At 39.7% G+C, this 22,760-nt stretch overlaps 1 protein-coding gene across 15 annotated transcripts in view; it reads right to left on the bottom strand.

Moving 5' to 3' along the window:
- Positions 1-4,852: 4,852 nt before the first annotated feature.
- Positions 4,853-22,760, bottom strand: part of DLGAP2 (DLG associated protein 2) — a 655,212-nt gene continuing 637,304 nt past the window's right edge. For all 15 annotated transcript variants that reach the window (XM_008163720.3, XM_065590150.1, XM_005289668.5 and 12 more), the window contains 3 exons: positions 18,037-18,128; positions 12,895-13,047; positions 4,853-10,630 (listed from right to left, as the gene is read on the bottom strand). In XM_008163720.3, the coding sequence (XP_008161942.1) occupies positions 10,412-10,630; positions 12,895-13,047; positions 18,037-18,128 (464 nt within the window). In that variant the 3' untranslated portion in view covers positions 4,853-10,411. The remainder of the gene's footprint in view (positions 10,631-12,894; positions 13,048-18,036; positions 18,129-22,760) is intronic.

Here is a 22,760-nt window from a genome sequence, read left to right as displayed (position 1 = left end):
CAAATTTATTTGGACATATTCCAATATCAGATAATATTTGTGTGCCTTCTTCACTCTTCATTTGGAGTTTGTTTCCTGAACTGTCAAAAGTGTATGTCCCATCTCTTCTAATATTTCTGATGTCATTTGTAATACTTATGTCCTCAATCTTTACAATAGAGGGTCCTGTGGCACCTTTAAGACTAACAGAAGTATTGGGAGCATAAGCTTTCATGGGTAAGAACCTCACTTCTTCAGATGCAAGTAATGGAAATCTCCAGAGGCAGGTATAAATCAGTATGGATATAACGAGGTTAGTTCAATCAGGGAGGATGAGGTGCTCTGCTAGCAGTTGAGGTGTGAACACCAAGGGAGGAGAAACTGCTTCTATAGTTGGATAGCCATTCACAGTCTTTGTTTAATCCTAATCTGATGGTGTCAAATTTGCAAATGAACTGGAGCTCAGCAGTTTCTCTTTGGAGTCTGGTCCTGAAGTTTTTTTGCTGTAAGATGGCTACCTTTACATCTGCTATTGTGTGGCCAGGGAGGTTGAAGTGTTCTCCTACAGGTTTTTGTATATTGCCATTCCTGATATCTGACTTGTGTCCATTTATCCTCTTGCGTAGTGACTGTCCAGTTTGGCCAATGTACATAGCAGAGGGGCATTGGTGGCATATGATGGTCAGGACCCTCTGTTGCTTTTTACAGATTCAAACTAACACGGCTACCCCTCTGACTCTTTACAATATTATTAATATTTATTTATTCATTGTATTACAGATTAATTTCCTTTTTATAGCCTTTCATTTAAGGAGTTTATTATATTAAGTTCCCAGATTCCCTATAGAGCTTTATTGCAATTGGTTGGCCATCATATCTCACATCACTGACCTAAATACAGAGAATTCTGAAGCATTTCAGTGCTGGGTTCTGCATCAAGTGTGATGGGATTCAGCTGTGGCACTGAGTTCTTGTAGCATTTTAGGGTCTGATTTTCAGAAGTGCTGAGTGTCACAGATCCAGTTAAAGTTATGGATGCTCATCACCTCTGAAAATCGGGTCCTTGGAAACCCTGAAAAAGATACTGTCCTTACGTATTTGTAGCTAATCATAAATAACATTAGCACACAGCAACACTAAACAACAGTTTAACTGACTACAAATGATTCAGTTTCAAGTATTTTAAATCTGTAAGGGGCCGTTATTCTCTGTTAATGAAGAATACTGCATCCACTGGAAATTTCAAAGAGACTTTAGAAAGGCACAATATTATTACCCAACCTAGAACTTGGTCAGGACACCAGGCTCACCATCTCTGTTCACATGGGAAAAGCTAAGGGATCTTTAATGATCACCAGTAGTCAGGACCTTTCTTTTATGTCTCTATCTAAAGACTGCACATCTAGAGTCCCATTTCCTGCTAATATTGTGCTGGGACATTAGCCCAGTACTGACTCAGGGGGAAGACCATCACCAAATAAATCACTAGCACTTCCTGTGGCACCTACAGTTAGCTTGGAGGCCTTCATCCAAGCACTAACCTTGTCTGATGTTGCTTTTCTTTAGATTTGACAGAAACACAGCTCACAGTAATGGCCTGCCCTTGTCTACATTTAAAAGTTTAACTATGCTGGCATAGTTTAAGCAGCAACCCCCTCTCCACCTCCGAGTGTGGACACAACTATAGTAATATAAAAACGCTTATAGCAGAATAGCTTTGCTTATTCCAGTTCTGGAACTGACCTAAGCTATACTGAAATAACTTTATACCTGGATAACTGTGGCCACAACTAGGGCTTTTAGCAGCCGACATATTTATGTTGGCAAATAATCACACACATCTCAACCCCATATATGTACATGTCAGTAAAACTATGTAAGTGCAGGCCAGCCCTAAAACTACTGTGCAAGAAACAGTATACGTTTAAAGAAAAACAACATTAACAATTCTGAGAGCAAATGCATTTCCAGAAAGAATCCTTGATTTTAGAGAACCCCCAAAAGTTGATTAGGGAAATGGGTATTGGAATGCCGCTGCTTGTGATCAAGGCATATCTTGGTTGCAGAATATCAATGCAGAACTGCTACTAATGCCTCTTTCTGCCAAAACAGAACTTGGACTGGAGACAGTGATACAGACAGAAAGAAAAGCTAGGCGGCCTTTGGTCCTTTCCCTGAATTTCAGTTCTTATATGAAAATCACAGACTTTTGGCACTGAGAAAAAAATTCTTGGGATTTCCCCCATCCTAATATTAAAAGCAAAAATCCTCTCATCCAAATTGTGGGCAGGCAGACTACTGACTTTCAAACAGATACTTAGCCAGCTAAATAATCTCCCCCTAATACATCTGCCTGCCCCCAATAAATTCATGGTTCTCACAGGGTCTCTTGTACCTCCTTCTTCTATTCTCAGAGATTCCAAACTCATCTTCATGCACTCCTATTGGCAGTGTGGGCAGTGCAAAGCACTACTCAGGTTTTCTTCTGAGACATGCCCTAAATGCAACTTTGTTTGCTTTGGAACACTAAAGTTCTTATTGGCTAATTAGTTGCTAATAGGACAAATACAAACATGGAGAATCACTGGGATACATCTTGTACAACCAATATGATCTTCCGTTGTTTTTTTACATTCCAATACAAACTAATTGCAAACAATTCAGTTTAAATTATTTTAAATCTGTACGAGGCCATTATTTTCTCTGTTACTTAAGCACAATGAATTGATTCAAAATGCATGCAGATTAGATTCTATATCTCTTGTATGAATATTAATCAAACAGTGTAACTGTTAGTATTGCTCAATTGATTCCAAATTTATCACATTCCTTCAGCTATTAAGTATGCGTTGCTTTGGCATTCAAACAACTATTTGTTAAAACTATTACATTTAGGTTGCAATTGCAGGTACATGAAACTTTACATCTGTAAAGTCCTTTCACAGTTATCATATGATTTGTTACACAATAATAGTAGGGGGTCTAAGAATTTCCTGATTGGGGAGGATATGCATTTTCCTGTGTATTTTCAACTAATGCAAATTGTTTAATTCAGTAAAGAGTAAATGCCACTTTTCTCAAAAAATTTAATTGCAGAATTATGTACAGGAGATGAACATAAACAATACACAAACCAATTGAAAGAGGCAACTTCATAAAAGAGCATGGGGCAAAAGAGTGAAGCACATTTTCTTACAATCAGCTGGAGGTGAGTAGAGAATCATGAAAAGGAATAACTCAAGAATAAAACAATTCTCAAAAATGTCTTCAAAGTAACAAGTAACATTCTGGTAACGAAGATATTACCTAGAAGCAAGTAATTATTGTAGCAATGAAACAGCATACTGTACATTCAATTTAGGTATCCTGCATGCTACTAAATAGAATTTATCAAAAGAACCATAAAAGCATGAAAAGAGAATTACATAAAATAGTTTAATTCTAGTGAAGTGTAGCTTTGTACAAATGGTGAATATTTGGCACTCAGTTCATCCTCATTGTTGATATGATTTCTTATGTATATATATTTATATATATATATTTATATATATTTTAATGTTAACTAAACAGCTAGTTTCCTGGTTCTAACATTCCTTGAAATTTTATAGGAGGCATTTAATTTAGTCCTTAGGCCACACTTGAATATTTTGGCATGTTACATGGTAAATGGATGTATGAGTTTTATCTCTGTACAGAAGAAACTGCACAGTCATAGTGGCTTTTCTTCATGAAAGAACAGTTCTAGAGCAGTAGAAGTCACACGACTTCAAAGGGAAATTTTGTTAATTCAGAAAAATCACTGTATAAAGTGGAGTAAAGAATAGATACATGCTGAGCCCTTTTAAAGTGAGATGGCCAGACTATTTAAACCTCCACAGGGGGAAATCAAAGCATGAATATGAGGCTGTGGATTCCACAGATAACTATAAACAAAGCTAGTAGTTTTCTATGTAATGACAATTTTCATAGACTTGAGCCCAGTAACAAGCACTCTGTGGTGACTATGACCTACTTGAAAGGGAAGATCTACTACAAAAAGATTTGCATGCGCTAACTTCCACAGTAAGTGTTTTCCATTTCAATAGGACATGCTGCATCAGATTCTGATCTCGGTTGCACTGAGACAAATCTGGCATAACTCCATGGACTTCAGTGGAATTTCTCAGGGTTTACATTAGTGTAACTGAGATCAGAATCTAGTCCCAAAGCTAAAGAATAATTATCACATAGAGCTGGAGGTTTGATTGCAGTTCGGCCCCAAAGATGGAAACAGCTCTCCGCTATCTATGTGTAGAATGACAAACTAGAAAGGGAAAATTCTCAAAATGGGCTATACTGATTTGTGGATTTTAAACATCTCTATGGAGAAACTAATGAGCATGTCTTCAAATAAACTCCCATTCGTTCCTCATTTAAATACTGTTTTTTTGGTCAACTCAGTGTTAAAGGAGTACAAGACTGTTCTGCAACAAAATACCAATTTAGAAATGTGACTACTAATGATCCTTAACTACAGATATAAGGCTAGATTCTCAGATGATCTATATCAGTGTTAATGTCAGTGGAGCTACAGGGATTTACACCTGCTGAGAATCTGACCCATAAAGCTCAGCGAATGGTAATAGGCACTACACCCATATCACCAAGGGCAGAATTAGGACCATAATGTTGTTCCCCAGTCATTACCTTTTATGAAAGGTGGCACACGTTTACTAACAGGGGTTCTTGGATGTGTCTTTCATATGTAATGAAAAAAACTGTACTGGCCACATACAGTCATTAGGAATTACATTTACTTGGTTATTTATTTTGTAATATGAGGAGGTGTGTTAGTCTCAGTATTCCAGCCAAATTCAGTTTTGGGCAAGTTCCCTTTTAACTTTCACTTTTACACATAGTGTCCTGAACATACTGTTATGAGATATTTCACCTCAGAGATCGGTGCATTTCAGTGATGGACTAAGTGATTCCTATGCTTCTAGAGAACTTAATTCTAGCTAGGAATTTGGGTGTACACATGAGCCTGCCACAAAAATACACCTGTCACTTATGATGGCTGCCCCTAATCTGCCGCCGCCTCCCCCCCAAATATTGCATAGAGGTTGCCTTATCAATCTTTCATAAAATGAACTGTTAGGGTCATAAAAGGTGTAATCAAAGAGCATGGTCCACACACTGGCAATTGCCTGTTCCCTACGTACAATTTCAGAATATTTTATTCCTTTTTATTTCTACTTATGGCCTTACTACAGTCCACAAGCAGGCAGCGAATAGAGCGAGTTTCTCCTATAATACAGGCATACATCATTTGCTTTTGCAGCAGATAGTCCAGATCATCCTCTGCTTAAAAAACCCATGGAAGGAGTTCTGGTGGGGGAGGTATCTGCTGAAGATCCCTAATGGAGATTCTTCCATATCATGCTATGGGGGAGAGGGGTGGGTTGCCTCAATGGAAAAGACTGAGAGGCGAGATAGAAAAACCTGGCAAACCTGTACTACCTACACACTCTGTGCCTTCAGCACTGGTTGTGGCTCCTTCGTGAATCATTATCCAGTTCCCTGGTAGAATAGCTCCTAATAGACCTTCCCTTGGCCACAGTGGCTCTAAAGACCATCAAGTATTGAGGAGAGGCAAAGGCTATTTCTGAAAAGGTGCCATAACCTGAGGATGCACTCTCTCTCTTCTGCCTAATTTCTTGAGGGATGACCATGTGCATTGCCCCCACCCCTGTTATGGTCATTCCTTTCTCCTGGACCATCCAATTTCTAACTCTTCCTCCTCTAGCCTAGACCCTGGACTATGCAAAGTGGCCTCCATAAGGTTCTGAGGGGATTATAAAACACCCTTTTGGTGTGGAGGGAATGAGGACATGATCTAGCTCTATACCAGTTAAACCACTTTCCCTGCATGAGCCAGAATTTTGCCCACCCTTTGCAAATCACTTAGTAAAGTGCTTTGAAATCCTTCTGGATGAAAGGCACTATATAAATGTAAGTGTTGACCTCCCGTACACCGGGGAAGCACCACTCTGAATATTAAAGGATTTACTGATATATGTCACCTGAATTTTAATTTACATGTGACAGCATTGTCTAGTGATTTGCTCTGAAAGCAGTGCAGAGGAATAACAGATTACTGTTGAGCATTTTAACTCAACTATCAATCAGCATTTCTAAAGCCCCCTCACAGCGGACTTTATGCTTTTATACAATATTAAAGGAGGCAGCTGTACCTAATTTCCTATGGGATAAATTCAGCCTTCAGATTAACATGCACAACACACAATGTAGTCAGACAGGCCAAGCTCTAGCCTCCTCCACTGATGTTAATGTTGTAGTCCAGGTGAAAACAAGAACAGAATTTGTCTCAGAATGCGCAGCATGCAAATGACTGAGATGAATCTGGTCCTTAGTTTGCTAATATAGCTACCAAGTAGACTAAATACGTACTGGAATAAAACAGCACAGGGACCTAACACAAAGTTTACATTCAGAAGAGTTGGTGATGAGCAGTAGAACTGGATAATGTGTGTTGTGAGAGAGGAATGAACAAAGAAGCCCAGGAAGAAAGAGAAGCTGTTGAGAAGCACAAGTCGAAGGATTTGGACAGATTCCTGGTACATTTGCGGCCTAACCTACATTTGTGGCCTAGTCTCTTAGTAGCAAATTCTATCCCTTTCAACATCACCAGCTGAGTGGAAGTTTCCCCAATTTGTAGAATCAACAGTGTTAAAGTAGTGAAAATTAGGGCACTGATTTATTGATACAGCAGGAGTTATGATTTAAAAAAAAATAACTTGTGTTATATGAAGTGCATTATATGTATGAAATCCACACACCTTCCTATTTATGCTTCAATTCTTTTCTAATTGACCTCAAATTTAACATACAGTGACAAAGTTTAAGCATGAACTAAAATGTAATTTTTGGTATTAAACTGTACAACATTTTCAGTTTTTACACATTGCCAAGGGCCATTCTGATCGAAGCTGTCGAGAAATAATAAAATGCATTGTAACATATTTCAGCAATTTACAATGAACTTTAAATCTAAAAAAATATACAAAGCAAAAAATAAGTATAACAAGTATCGAACCTTAAACTGGTCAGGTCTTGTTCCTACATCAAATATAATACTCTTGAGAATTCTATTTATTATACTTGTGTTTTACGGACAATGGAATGACAAATGGTGGCTTTCTGTATCTTTCATCCTTTATGGATATGATCTAGTATACAAATGGCCTAGCTAATGAAATATTTTATTGTTATGAGAATTTTGACTCCTAAAGATGTTCTAAGTATCTGTAGAGCATGAAGTCTCTAAAAAAAGAGACATTCAGCTATTATCTTAATAGAACATTGTAAGTTACTGAATTTTCTCCTACATTGGTCCTGTAATCCATTCCTATGTATGAAATGAATGCTATTTCCAGATTTGACATGACCTCTCTGTAAGCGATAATTACTGAATACTGTGTATCTTATAGCAATGATTCAAGCAGATTGGGTGTGACTGACTTTCAACACAAGTATTATAAACATAATTTTATTTTTTCCAACTAATTAGATGTACAATACATAGGTAAACATGGCTTATGATCTGCCTTTATTGATAGAATGTTACCTGCACAACAAGTTGAATATATTGCACTTAAAAATGTAACACGCACAGATAACATTTTATCAGATTTAGCAGTAGGCATCTATTTTACTTTTAATTCTTCTTCTTTGGAACAGAGGTGGAACAAACAGGGAATCATACATATCCAAAGACTCATCTTGAGCATATTCCCATCATTGCATGGACATTGTAAAATTTAGGGTCTGATTTGCTCACACAGGTCTGTTTTAGCCAGACATTTAGAGTCCAATTTAGTGATGACATACTAACATAAAATACCCAAAAATATTTATCAATTACATCTGATGTGCAATTAAAACCATTATGGACTGCTCCAAGTCAACATTATAACATAATCTGGGATCTAAATTTAACAACTAGTCTTAATTTTTACAATTCGACTTTACAAATTCTGTATACTGACAGGTCAAATGCTGTTTGCCTTAATCACGTGATCCCATTGTCTTATATGGGATTACTCAAGTGAATAAAACAAGTGTGATTTAGCCTGGAAGTATCCAAGGAAATTAGATAAAACATATCAGGTGCCATAAATATATATATAGGTCTATTTTAAATTTCCTACATCTAGGAAATACACTGGCTTTATTTTCATGTGGATAGTTCTAATTCGCAGCTCCACTTAACATTAAATATCACTTTTAAAGACTAAAGATGCCAATACCTGCAAATACATTTGTATTTCAAATAGTACAACAAATATAGGAAGCAGCATCAATATTGTACACTACCCAGGATTCAGCTCTTTCCGTATACAGAAAACGCTTTGAACACACTGGGGGTGAGGGTATAATAAGTTTTCATTTATATAAGAATATTTCAGGGAGGGGTTTTTTGTTGTTGTTGTTTTTGGAAGGGTATACATTCATCTTGGTTTTTGCTTCCAAATATAGTTTAAGGCTATTTGGTAAAGTATATACCAGATATCAGGCTCAATTTACAGAGTTTTCTCCTTACAGAAACTTCTCAACTATTCAACTCTAAAGATTCATATCTTGAAGCTAAACATGCTTATATCAGCTTTGCTCCAAAACCAGAACTCATGCTTAACAAAATGCTCAGAAGGAAAAAAAACCCAAGAAACTAAACCCAGATTTGAAGCAATGTCAGATCTGTGTAACCTGTGTTACTTAATGTTCTCAGTCATGTGGCAGGTTGCAGGGTGTGCCAAGTACATATTTAAAGTGCTCATCAAGGTGAACAAACCAAAGTGCTGGAGTATAATTAAGTAGCTGTTCTGCCTATGGCTAAGTACATAGTATTTGTTAAAGCAGTAAAAAAAAAAAATGTGTTAGTTGGGACTATCTGTGCCATAGTTGTAATACTCTTTTGACCTAGAGTAGTAATCAGAACCCTGGTATCAGGATCTGTGGGCCATATCTTTTATTACATCTTTATTTGAAGACTTCTAAGAGCTGGGATGCTCAATTATCTATGGGAAGGTAAATGAAGTGGAATAATACTATATCTAAATTTATTTCAAATTAACATTTAAAGCCTCTTGATTGTAGTGGTTCCTATTTTTCTCTTGTAGTAATCAGAGGCTTGAAAAAATTACTTTCCTTATATTCCATGTGTGGAAGTCACTTTACTTTCAAATCATTTCTTTAAGTCTGACACAAGAAAGAGAATAATCTTTCCTTAACTGATACTGCATAGGAAAAAGATTTCTGGAAAAAAAATGTAAACCACAGTTCACCTTTACCTTAAGATAACCATTTAAACTTAGATATACTTACCACTCACATTCATATTTCTTAAACTGGTTACAACATCACAACTGGCATTTTAAACAAGCAAATATTTTTTTTCAAGGATACCCTGGAAACTCAATTGATATAGCATTTTGAGAGTTTAAAATATCACATGAAGCATAGCTTTGAAATTAAAGAGAGAAGGTTGGTAAAATAAAAAGTTAACACATAAAAGAACTGTTAAAATGCAATGAGTGTTCCAAAGGAGTAAGTATAACTGTTCTCTTTACACATCTTGCTACAGAAGATCTAACTTTTTAAGGCTCCCATTTTCCTTTCCCCATCACTCAATTTCTCTTGCATTATAATTTTGCTTTGATTTCTGAATGTCGTTATACTGCTATCACAAACATTTCTCACTGGGCATTCCCAATTGGACCAGGCTTGTATGCTTCTTGGTTCCTGATGAACTTTGGAGTTTTAGTGGCTGGATATTCCTGTTCATCTCCAGAAACTTGACTTGACGTGAGAGGCCTATTGTTATTTTGCAGTAACAAAGATGAGTAGAATGGCAGAGCACATGGGCAAATTTTTTAGCTAGGTTCAAGGAAAAGAAACTGGAGGTCAGAGAGATAAATGGGTTCTTTCTTTCCTGCACTTCACATTTGTAGCACCTTCTACTTGGATAAGCTAATGCCTCTAGTGAATGGTGAGATGCACCCATTTATAGTTTGTTATTCTTATCCCTAATTATCACACAATTTATAAAAATATAAATAACAAAAAAGTAAGCTGGGTTCCATCTCAAGAGGTGTTTCTTGTTGTCCTCTGAGAACATATTGGATAAGTCAGGTCTCAACAAGCCCTATCCATTGTAGCTGATTGTAAGTCAGACAATAAATACAAAAAGAAGTAGTTCTTGCAATGAGCTCAGCAACCTCTGAGGAAATCAAAAGCATTCCACTGTGCTTATGGCACAAAGAACACAACAGCAAGGGCATATTCAGTGGAGAGAATGAGACAAAAATTACCAGGTAAGTGACAAACTGTACAGCATTTGTTTTAAAAAAGGACACTCTGCAGCATTCTGTCTTTAAAGCCGGGTTTGGGCTTCTGGGATATAGATCTCAATGCTGTCTGCCCGCTCTGTGGCTGAATTCTGCCTAAAGGAGGCTGCTCTCTTAGCAGCCATTAGCCGTCTTCTGGCTTCTTGACGTTGTCTGTCAGGTAGGTCGAGAGACTTTTCTCTCGTTATAGGGAATTTTCCTTTTGGGGGCTTCTTTGGTACTGGAGGAGGAACCTTCCTTTCTTCCTACAATAGTTATTGAAAATTGAAAAGTGAGTTAAATGGGAAAGGCACCACATCAATAAAACATGCACATCAGAGAAATGTCAATTGAAAAAATACTTGTCACACAACTAATAAACATGCTCAATTTATACTCTGAGATGAGCTAATTAATGGATAACATTAATCACCATCAGTTCTGGGGACACAGGGGGAAAACCAGCTATTGCAGAATCCAGTGCAAATTCCAATGGATTGCATTGCAGTAGCACAGTTTAAAGAGTTTATCTCCATTTACTCTCATTGCAGGTACTTTACACATACATGCTGCAAACCTCACTTTCATCTTCGCGTTAATTTTATTTTACCTGGCACATCATTAGATCCATTATGTTCAGAAACACAGGCTGGCTCTCAGATAAGAACTCAGTGTATCTGGGTGTTCTGGTTGAGTGAAAAGCCTGTCTAAGATTAGCAGGACAGGATTTTTAATTAAATTAATCGTACTGAGTTTAGCCTCAGCTGGGTATGAGATAGCAGCTGTGTATACATCTCTATTAGTTTAGTCTCCTCTCTGAACTGCAAAAAAGGTAACATACAAAAACAAACCAAACAGATGGAAATGTAGGGCTAATTGTTCCATACATCAGCCCAGAATACCTTAAGAAAATCATATTGAGAAATTATTAGAATATAAAGTGTTTCTTAATACATGTTCGTATAATGTTTGTTGTAGCTCAATTCTGCAGCTATTAAGCCTGATATTGTTTTGAAAAATGAAATGCAGATTTTACTTCAAAATTTGGATCTCCCATTTTGTCTCATTCACTGAGTGGGACTGTGAACTGAAAGCTTTGGATGATATGTATCCTTCTGCATCAGTAGCATTGTTATCATGATGCAGCTTTCCGCCATTAGTAAATGTTAATGCTGCAATAATTATTGATACAGTGGGTCACTATTTACATAGGACATGCTGGTTGGTTGTTAATTAATCCACTGCAAGACCTACATCATAAAGATCTTTTGAGGGGCATGAATTGTGTAGGTCTTCTTACTGCAACTGCTGAACCTAATAGTCAAATGCACTTGTCATTGGTTAGATTTTACAGTATTTGGCAGTCTTGTTCCAATTTTCCAAATTAAAGGACTTATAGCAGAGTCCTGAGAGAGGGCACAAGCACTGTTCTTCCTGAAAGCATGCTCTGCCAGAATACTTTGTTTTTATTTGCTATTTTCAGTCAGGAGCATTACATCCCCATGTCCTTCCTCCCATCTTCTCTCTCTTTACTAGGATTTAGTTCCCTCCTTAGACAATCACCAATGCTGCCACTAGAATCATCTTTTACTTTCACACGCACCATCAGCAAAAGCAAAACTCCCTACCTACCAGCCACCCGGCCAAGCAACCCAAGAGGAGGCGCAAGCAGTTATACTAAACGCCTGAATAAGTGAAAGAGCATATCAACTTCTGAGAAGATGCCTCCTGTCGCATTCCAAAACCAAACAAGTATTCAGTTGGGGCCAGCTATTCTATCTCTAAGCTAAGGACACCCTCCCTGTTTGTACTATATTGTAATCAGCAGGGATGGAGCCAGGAGCGGGGACTGTGTAAAGAAGAAAGCAGGTACACAGCAACATTGCCACTGTGGCTCATTTGCAATCTGTGCTGCTACTGCTGTGAACAAGGGGGCCACAGGGATGTGGAGCCTGAGAGCACAAGTGCAGACAGCATGAAATTACACAAGGATGCAACCTCTATCCACACAAGGTTCACAGGCCGATCTGCAGTCCTCGAGGTTCTCAGAGGGATGGTACACAGCCCCAGAGAGCCAGAGATCTTGGGGAGTCAGAGCTCTCCATTAGGAAGGAAGTAGAGGATGCAGTCCCCAGATATTAACTGCTCACAGTGTGACAGCATGAGGGACTTTATTTCAGTTGCATTTGCAATCTGAATGAATCAGAGCATCTTTCAATTCTAATCTACTCCTAGTCATTTGTTATCAGAATTCAAGGGGCCAAATGACAGTGGCTAGGCACAGGGCTGGTAGAGATAATTATACCCATATTATTTACACCTTACAATTTAAACCAAAAATGGAAGAAGAAAGTAAAAATAAACCTCAAGGCCCTGATTCTGGGCAGTGTCATCTGTTAATGAGGCAATGGAAAATAGTCACTTTCTATTTTCAGGTTTGAAGCCAATCACTTTCTGGAACTGACTGTAACACCAGGAGGCCTTATCACTACAATCTGAAAGGAAATTTTATTGTCTCTGGCCTGCTTACCTTCCTTTCAGGTGATTCTATTAGTTTCCATTCATTGAGTTTCAGCTGGTGTAGTTCATCAAACTTCATGCTGACGTCTTCAATTGAAAGCTGCAATAAGTCCCAGAATCCTGCTAGGTCCTGGGAAGTTGGCCTTGGCATGGCACTGGGGTCCTGACATATGCACAATAGAGAAAATATAAATAGACCGGAAGCCATTGAACAACATTCTTTAAAGCGCCTTTGTATACAGTTGAAAATGCATGGTGCCAGTTTCTATTGTTACAGTGGTACACAGTGCTAAGGCAATGTACATTATGAGGCTGGGAACTGTGACTGAAAATATTTGCCTTCCATACAACCCCAAAATCTATGAGTTATACATTATATATTGATTCTTGTAGCTTGTGCAGATTCTTGTGCAAAGCTGACCTGCATTTTTAAAATGTAGTAAGCTGTCATACTGACTATGTTTGCTGATCATTACAGAGGAAGGAGAACCTGAGAAACCAATTTTTTTATTCCACTAGTGATATCTGAGTAGAAGTCAAAATTAGTCATGTTATGAATTAATTTCCAGCTTATGCTTTTTGTTGCTATTACATATTCTCAGGTCTTAGGGTTTATGTATGGCACAAATATCTCATCTGAGACATTTTAAAAGTTCTATTGGTTCTATTAAAAGGGCTGGGCAAGCTTTTCCCTCAAGATATTTTGATTAGGTAGTTTCTATGCCAAGGACAGGCAATATGACTTAATGGACAGCCAATAATAGTGGTAATGAGTTGGTCTGAAAACCCTTCATCTGATTATGAATCCATTTGGGTACTAAAGGGAAATTATATAAGAAAAGCTATTATGGGACATAACCCTTAGCTGTATAGGCATTTTCTTGAGATTGCTATTCCAGGTAGGAACCAGCTGGATGACTTTAAAGAGAGATGGCCTTAGTGGTAAGGATCTCTGTGAAGACAGCAGTAAGGAATCTTTCCCTCTAGGCCACAGAGTAGCAGTGGAGACAATCTACAATCACCACAGTAGACTTTTGCCTGCAGCAGCCTCCACACACACTGTACCCCAGTGTGTGGGGAGTCAATGGCTGGTGAATCTGCATGGAAGCAGATCTACTGCCTCTACTCCTGCTCCCAAATCCTGCCTAGGGGACAGTACACAAGGAATCTCCACAGAGCTGTACTGTATGCTGCACAGGAATACTCATTCCATACACAGCCCCTCCCTAGTTACTGTACAGTTACAGGCAGAACCACAGTGGGATTGTGTGTGGAGCTCTCCACACCTGATAAGGAGAGGAAAGGACGCCCCCCTTAATGAGTAGGTCTCAATTAGTTCACTTGAAATCCCATCTTTTGTTGGTAAAGGAAGTATCTTTTTTTTTTATGGGAGCTCAGTGGATCCAGTGGAAACTTCCTGGGGGGAAAGATGATGTTTAGATGGACTTAAAACATTTAATTTAAAATTTGTGTCTCTTCCAACATAACTTGCAGCCTGTACCCAAGTAAATCACAGGAGCCAGATCCTGAACTAGTGTAAACTGGTGCAACTCCACTCATTTTAAGATATTGGTCCCCTATATGCAGTCCACCAGGTGAGTCTTGTGGTGATGTACAACATTTAATATAGCTTGTATTTCAACCTGTTCTTCCTCCACTACAACACAGCCCTCTCAATCCTTCTTGTCATTTTCCCAGTTTACTTTACAGACCCATAAAAAGATGCTTGCTGGAGGCTACTTATTCTGAGTCGTCATCCCCTTCTGAATTGAAGGCAACGGCTCTTCTGTAACCCCTGTACACACAGTTCTGCTCATACCTATTTCAGTACAGTATATTTTCCAATGTAGCTGCTGTTGACTGGAGCTTGTTTTGTATTCTCTGGACCACAAGGGGGCTACCTCCTGCTGCTAATATGTATAAATCAATAATGTACATTATTTTCAACTGGTAACCCCAGCCAAAAGGACTAATATTAGAAACATGTAAGCTTGGAAAAGCCTTGTTCAAGTTTGAATTTATTCAGCAACTTTTCATTTGTTTGTATCTAATTTTGAATTCAGGCTTTGCTTCTAAAACTAGATTATTTATGACTGCAGCCTTTATCCTGCAGGGAGCAAAGAACTAACAAAAAGGACCTTGACAACGCTTATGTGTTGGTCTGCTGCAACCATGACACCCTCGAGTGTGATCTTATTAGATCTCACAAGCTGAGCAGGATCAGTGCTGAATGGAACATTGGTGAGGAATCAAAGAAAACTCAGCAGTTACAAACAGTGGTGCAGTGATTCAGTAGGGAGCAGTAATGAACCAACAATGCACTTTCTAGTTGTTAGTGTGGGCCAGATTCTCAGCTGATGTAAGTCAGCATAGCTCCTTTGAAGCTGAAAGAGCTACGTGGATTTACACCAGTTGAGAGTCTTTGCTAAGAGACTTATAACCAAGAGCGTGACCAATTGTGCTACTCAAAGATCTCAGAGCACTACTCGCAAGTCTAAGGATGAGGGTTCATTGTCTCGGATAAATTCTTTTTTGGGTAATTACATTCTGTCTTCCTAAATCCTCGCTGTAGTTTCAATTGGTATAAGGTGGAATTTCCCCACTTCCTGTCCTAAATATTTATTTAGTCTTACTGCATGCTGTTGAAAAGCTGCTGTGTTCTACCGCAAAGAGAGTGACTGCATTTAAGTGACAGGTTTCAGAGTAACAGCCGTGTTAGTCTGTATCCGCAAAAAGAACAGGAGTACTTGTGGTGCCACAAGTACTCCTGTTCTTTTTGCATTTAAGTGGTAGATTTAATGCAAAATGATATGTATCTGGCTCAGTTCCCATTGATGTCAGTGGGGTGGGATCAGGACCATACACAATATCTACTGTAGATACACTTCTAGTGAATACTTTACAAAATACAAACAAATGAAAAAAAACCAAACCAAACCAAACATCAAATATAAACAGGAAGGGTATAAAAAAACCCAATCATACTAAGGGCTCAGTCCTGCAATACTTACTTCCCACTGACTCCAATGATAGTTTTACCTTAGTGTGTGCCGCAGAATGAAGATTAGGGCTTGTCTACACATTAGACCACGGCAAGCTGGGGTGTGAATCTATGCTGTTCTAGCCTGCTGAAGTCTAACTGTCCACAGTGCACCCTCCTGAGGTGTGCTGATAGTTCATTAACAGTCCACTCCTGTTTCAAAGACTGCTAGATCAAAGCACTTAAATGAACTGTTGATGCGCATCAGCAGGGTGCACATGGACCATTAGGCCACGGCAGGCTAGTTCAGGGTAGATTCAGACCCTAGCTTGCCGTACTTTAATTGTTTTGTAGAGTTAATTTATCAACATACCAGACAGCCATGCTGTGTTGGAGGTTTATCAATCAAAAGGGGAAGAGAAAAAAATTCACACCATTTCTTCAATCATCATGTCATAAAAGTCCTAGATTTTATCATATGTTTTCCTATTGTTTTTTCAGTAAGGAATTGCTAACTGTTCCAGACAGCCAATGTATATGCTAGACAGGCAGTGTCTTTTCATCTTATTAAAATAATGTTCTTGGCTACAGTAGCAAGAGAGACCCATTTCACTTAGAGATAAATGAAGTGGGATGGAGGCTACGATTTCTTAATCCAAGTATGGATAGTTTAGCCAATCAGATAATGGGATGATACTTTAGATATGCAGCAAGACTTTTGTAGACATCAGTCAAGATTTCCTTCACCAGCAGACAAAAAGAAAGCATGCGACATATCTTAATATCTCAAATATGGTTCCTAACAATAGCCTGACTCAGTCGTCTGTTAATATCTATTAAAATCATATTTTTGAAGCAGATAAGTGGATGCTTTCCAAATTGGACCACATAGAATCATAGAAGAGTAGGGCTGGAAGGGACCTCAGTAAGTCATAAAGTCCAGCCCCCTGCACTCAAGGTAAGACTAAGTAATAACTAGACCATTCCTGACAGGTATTTGTCTAATATGTTCTTACCATTCTTTATCAGATATCACTAAGTGAAAGTAAGACATTTTTTAAATGACTTTCTCAGTAACATTTTGGATACAATTTTCAAACCCTGGATGTTTAACTTTGTAGATGACAAGCAACAAAATGTGCATCTGCAGTGTAAATATGCTGTCATGACTTTAAAAGGTTATTCAGTAAATATTAATGAATGATGGATTTTTTATAGTCACCGGTCCTAGGTCATGTCTTCCGTTACACATGCTACAGAATTTAGCACTTTTTAAATAGAAGCAGAGAGGGAAACAAAAGGTAAAGATTATATTCAACGTTGAAAGTGAACCTGAGGAAGTAGGAAGGGGTTTATCACAAACTGTACTTAACGAGAAGAATTATCTTCTTGTACAGATAAATATCTTATACCAACAGTTTCCATATCACTGATAGCAGCTGTCATTAGCATATTACTGAAAATAACATTTAGAACTGAATTAGTCTCTTGTGGACTTCCGATACAATCATTTTACCAGATAATGCACTGTAGCTCCTCTAGCTCTAGGACGTATTATATATAATTGGCTAGGCAAAATATGGGGCCAATGCTGCAAGCACTCCGTGCATTGATTTCCCATTGACTTTACAGGATCAGACTTGTATATATGTAGTTATATAACCGAAACACATGCCATTCTGTTCTCTTTGTACTGCAACTTTAAATCAAGGGAAGTCTTCTCTTCCCTATTTCTAAGGCCGCTGCCATTCTCAGTTTAGATACAGAATGTTACAAAATGAAGTCACTGGGTTTTCTGTGTCACAGAGAGTTTATATTTGTTTATTTCCTTTAATCTGAAATAAAAGTTGTCTAGCCTGAAATTACATGTTTATTCTGTGGGAAACATAAGAGGCTCGATGCTATATTTTTATGGCCAGACACAGTTTAAGAATTAAAAGAGAGTTCTATGACAAATATGGGCCATGGAAACCCTCCAAAGTGAAACTTCAGGACTTGCAGTTGCAGTAACTAGATAGTTAAATTTGGCTCTGAACTGGGATGTTAAAACCAAGTTTTTGTGGATCACTGTAGGTATCAGCTTGCTTAAATTATCCAATAATATGTATGCAAGGTAGTTGTAGCTGCCAGTCCCAGGATATTAGAGGGAGATGGGTAGGAATATTGACTTACCAGGTTCTGTTGACAAAGCCAATAAAACTGCTGGAACTTCTGAGACATAAGGAGCTGAGCACTTCCAACAGCACTTCGGATCTTACCTAGAACTGAACAAGCAGAAAGGTTTTTTCCAACCGGTGTCTTTGAAGCAACATTCATGCAAAACTGTAATTAGATACAAGAAGTGTTGAGCTGAACTCCTATTATTTCAGAATATTAGTAACTATTTTGTTATGTTTTAGAGCCTATGCAGACAAACTACTTCTGAGGAAGATGCAGTTATCAGGAGTCTCTGAGGCTGTGTATAGCATTATATCCAACCTTTCTAGATCCATGGCAATAATAAACAATACATTCATAATTGGAAAGAATGCAGGGAAGGTTGACTTAGGAAAAGAGGGAGAGCCTAACACTGTCTCCACTTCCTAGGAAATCAAAGATTTGAGAAAATATTAAATAACTTGCTGAGGCTGGCATTCAGATTTTATTTTTAAGGCAAACCTTGATTTATACAGTAAATGACAAAAACAAAGCTCAGTCACAAGTGTCATCATCTTGAAGTTATTTTAGCAAATGCTTTAGTCTCTGTCCAGCAAAGCACTTAAGTATGCACTTATCTTTAAGTACTTCAGCAGCCCATGAAAGTCAATGAGACCAGTGGATTGTCACAAGCACTGTTCTAAATTGTTATTCAGCTCCACAGTCCATCAGTTTTTCTAACCTTACCTTACAAGCATCATCAGGCAGAACTAACAATCTGGAGCTCAACCCAATAATATCTTTACTCCATAGTCTTCACAGTGGAACATGATTTATTGTTGATGCCAACAGGCTTGGGATCAGGGCCTAAGAGCATATTGTAGGCAGCAGGCTCTGTTAACTAGGCCGGGCTTATTCCATGCATTAACATTCTAGTAACTAATTAAAGTACTACTTCTTTCTAAAGCAGAGTCTCTATAAAATATTAAGTGCTAGCTCATGTGTTAATATCTTAATATAAAATAATTATGAATCAAGAACAATATTGTATTAGTTTTCCTTAAAACATTGTTTTATACTGAAAACAGAGTTTGTAAAATGGCATTGTGGACTTCTCTGTCAATTGTCTTTGAATGATGTTAAGACCAAATTTGCCCAGTTTATGGGTAAAAAAGATGATGCCTGCCTTGTACACCTAGTCTGGGAATCTCACAATCAAAATGTGTTCTCTCCTGGTGAAATCCAACCCCCACTGGAGTTTTGCCATTGATTTCAGTGGAGCCAGGATTTCACTCTCTAGCTCTGAAAGCACAAATGATAAAGATCCTTCACTTGGAACTCCACTAACAATTCTGTGGATGCTGCCTTGACCCTGAACAGAACCCAGCTCACATTATCAGAGCTGTATTGGCTGTGCAGTGCTAACAAAGGTAAAATATATGTGAATTACCCTACCACAAGAACCTCAGAGGAACCTGGGCCTCATTGACTCCCAGGGATCTTCCTGGAATGGTACATGTTGACCCATACTTAGGACCCATATCCATAAAGGCCCCAATTCAACAGAGCACCTAAGCATATGTGCTTAACTTTAAGCATACGTATTTAAATCCTGTTGATTTCAATGGGACTGTTGCTGATCCCTTTAATGGATTAAGATATCTCTACGTGGCAAAAGAAACACTTTGGACACGCCGACGGAAATTACAGAACCGCAGGTCAGCTTGAAAAGCTGCTCAGGACAGTCAAACTCATTGGACAGCAAGTCATGTAAGCCAGTCAATAAATTGGCAGGCCCAGGAGTCTAACTGCAGATGACTCAGGGGTAAGTGCAGGAAGAGATGTTCCAGACACTGAGGCTATGTCTACACTACAGCTTATGATGGCATAATTTATGTCACTCAGGGGTGTGAATAAACTGCCCCCATCCCTGAGCAACATAAATTATGCCAGCATAAATGATACTGTGCACAGGGCTATGTAGACAAGAAAGCTTCTCCTGACGACATAGATTTTGCTTCTCAAGGGGGTGGGTGTTTTATGCCAATAGCTCTCCCATTGGCATAGAGCGTCTTCACCACATGCGCTGCTTCTACGCATGCTTCCATGTAGACATGGCCTGAGTCTCAGTACCTGGGTGGAACAGATGGAGGATGAGAAGAAGCAATTAAAGGAGCAGGTATGTGAAGGAGCCAAGCTAAGCCAAAACCTTGAGAAAGAGGTCTTCAGCCTAAAAGAAGGACAGAAGGAATTGGAATATCTGCTTGCTTTGGAGAGGCAAACTACTACAGAGACAATGGAAACATATTGAAATAGAAGTATGGGAATGAGAGAGACCCTCTGCTTAAGCAGAGCAATAGAGGAAGGCCTGAAACAGAAGCTGGAGTTAGAGAATGTCAAGTGTACTTTGGAACAGCAGGTTACCAAGCTGGATAAGGAGTTGGAGACAGACTCATGAGCACCAGAAAGTGGCCCATGAGACAGTCGCCCTATACACCCTGGCAGAAGCAGTTGTGTTGTGAAGGAGTGTAGGAACTGACGCCGATGAAGAATCATGCAATAAGTTGGTGAGCACAGAAATGGCATCTTGTGTTGATACAAGGGGGTTGACTGACATGCCAGACCTCCAGAAAAACCTTCCAAGAGAAACTGTCAACTTCTTGACAAAAGATTGGGTGTCCCACGGCACAAACACTAAGATCTCATGCACAACAGAAGCTGCAATAATGGCAGTAACCTTCTCAGCTACCCAGCAGACCTCTGCAGTAATGGACAAGAGTGAGCTCAAGGAGAAGGCTGCTACTGCTGATAGGAACCTATCTGAAATCATAGGGGCCGACTCTGTGGGTGTTCTGGGGCTGGAGCACCCATAGGAAACAAATGGTGGGTGCTGAGCACCCACCAGCAGCCCCTCTACCAGTGCCTCCCCATTCCCCCAGTGTCTCCTGCCTGCCGGCAGGCCCTGCCAATCAGCATCTCCTCCTCCCTCTCTCCCTCCCAGCACCTACCACCTGCGGGGGATCAGCTGTTTCGCGGCGTCAAGCAGGCGCTGGGGGGGCGGGGGAGGAGCGAGGGTGCAACATGCTCAGGGGGAGGGGTGGGAAAAGGCAGGGAAGGGATGGAGTGAGGGTGGGAAGAAGCAGGGTGGAGGTGGGACCTTGGGAGTAGGGGTGGAGTTGGGGCGGGGTCTGGGTGGAGCCAGGGGAGAGCACCTTCCGACAGATTACAAACTTGGCGCCTATTGCTGAAATCCTGGAACTTCAGCTGCAGATGGCTCAGTTCTGGTGGGAGCTGGAAGAGACAGGCTTTTTCACGGTAAAGTGGGAGCAGTAGCTGGCCCACCTCAAAGTTGAAAAAGGAACTGGGGAATAGCAGTGTTTGTTGCTGCAGAAGGAGCTGACTAAGGCACGGAATCTGCTTAAGGGTCCTCTGGGGTTGAAGTCCCATTTGGCTAAAGATAAAGAACTGGAATCATATGAGGTGAGCCCAGTATAAGAGGAAGATGGACAGAGCAAGGAGGTATATCAGCCTGCAGAAGCTAAGAACTACCCTGCCATGGGTCTAAAAACATGGGATCACAATGAAGCTACAAGGCCAAGTTACAAAAAGAGGTCTACCCCAAGGAACAAGGAAGACCCAGACAGAGCTACAGCCCAGAACACTGTTCAAAAGGGACTGCGGGCCTGGGAAGTGCAGAAATGGGTGCTGCTGAATGGATTGTTAACAGCTGTAGGAAAAAGGGTCCAGTCCTTAGTATTAGGAAGCCCTGAAAGGAAGTTGGACTTGGATAGAGACACTTTTAATTCTAAGGACTGTGCCTGTGTTTGTGTCCAGGGAAACTCCTCCCGAAAAGACCAAGCTGCTGCCTTAAATCAGTTCAACGGTGGTGAAAATTCTGTGTTAACCACAACACAAGTAGCTGGGGAACTAGACTTTCGGGGAATACAACATGTGGTAAATTATTACATTCCAAGAATGGAGGAATATATTCACTGCATGAAGCACTTCCAATATAGTGGAACCCAAATTGTGGTCACATCATATTTTATTGAGGAGGGGAGGAACATTGCCAAAGATTTAATAGTCTTACGGGGTGCTGCTGAACAGAAAATTCCCCATGTCTTGACAATATGACCAAGGGTTAGACAGTGTCAACTCTACATTTGTGTACAGGTCAGTTCTGCAGGGGAGGAAGGAATGTCATGGGGTTGCTTTAAGAGGAGTGCAGGCCCAGCCTACACTTGATGAGCTAATGTACGGAGCACATCTAGGCAGTTGATTGGATAATGAACACCTATGCCTGTTAAAAGGCTATCAGGGCTCAGTAACAGGGAGGGGCTCACAGAGAGAGAGATAAACTCTCCTAAAGGAGAGGAACTCCAAGGATTAAAAACCACGGGCCCAAAGGAAGAGGGCTGTACAACCTCTGAGCCAGGGAAACCAGAACTGCAAACCACAGGCCGCAAGGAGGAGAGCTGTACAAGCCCTGGGCCAAGGAGAGTGACCACAGGCCAGAGAGGCCAGAACTGAGAACCACAGGCTCCAAAGAAGAAGGCCGTGCAGCTCCCTGAACCCAAGGGGAAAGACTTTCATTCCGGTTTATTTTAGGTTTAATAAAATAGAACCCCAGCAGGAGAACTTTGTCTTACATCTGTTTGGACTCTGTGGAGTGCTTAAAGGCCCTGAGAGAAGGGAAACTAAGGCAGGGAATGCCTGCAGTCACACTAGCTCAGCAGGGACTCAAGCACCTGTGTAAGTGC

This window comes from Chrysemys picta, chromosome 3 (assembly GCF_011386835.1).
Source record: "Chrysemys picta bellii isolate R12L10 chromosome 3, ASM1138683v2, whole genome shotgun sequence".
NCBI lineage: Eukaryota > Metazoa > Chordata > Testudines > Emydidae > Chrysemys > Chrysemys picta.
The sequence above is the reverse complement of the archived record's forward strand: the minus strand, read 5'-3'. Positions and strand labels throughout refer to the sequence as shown.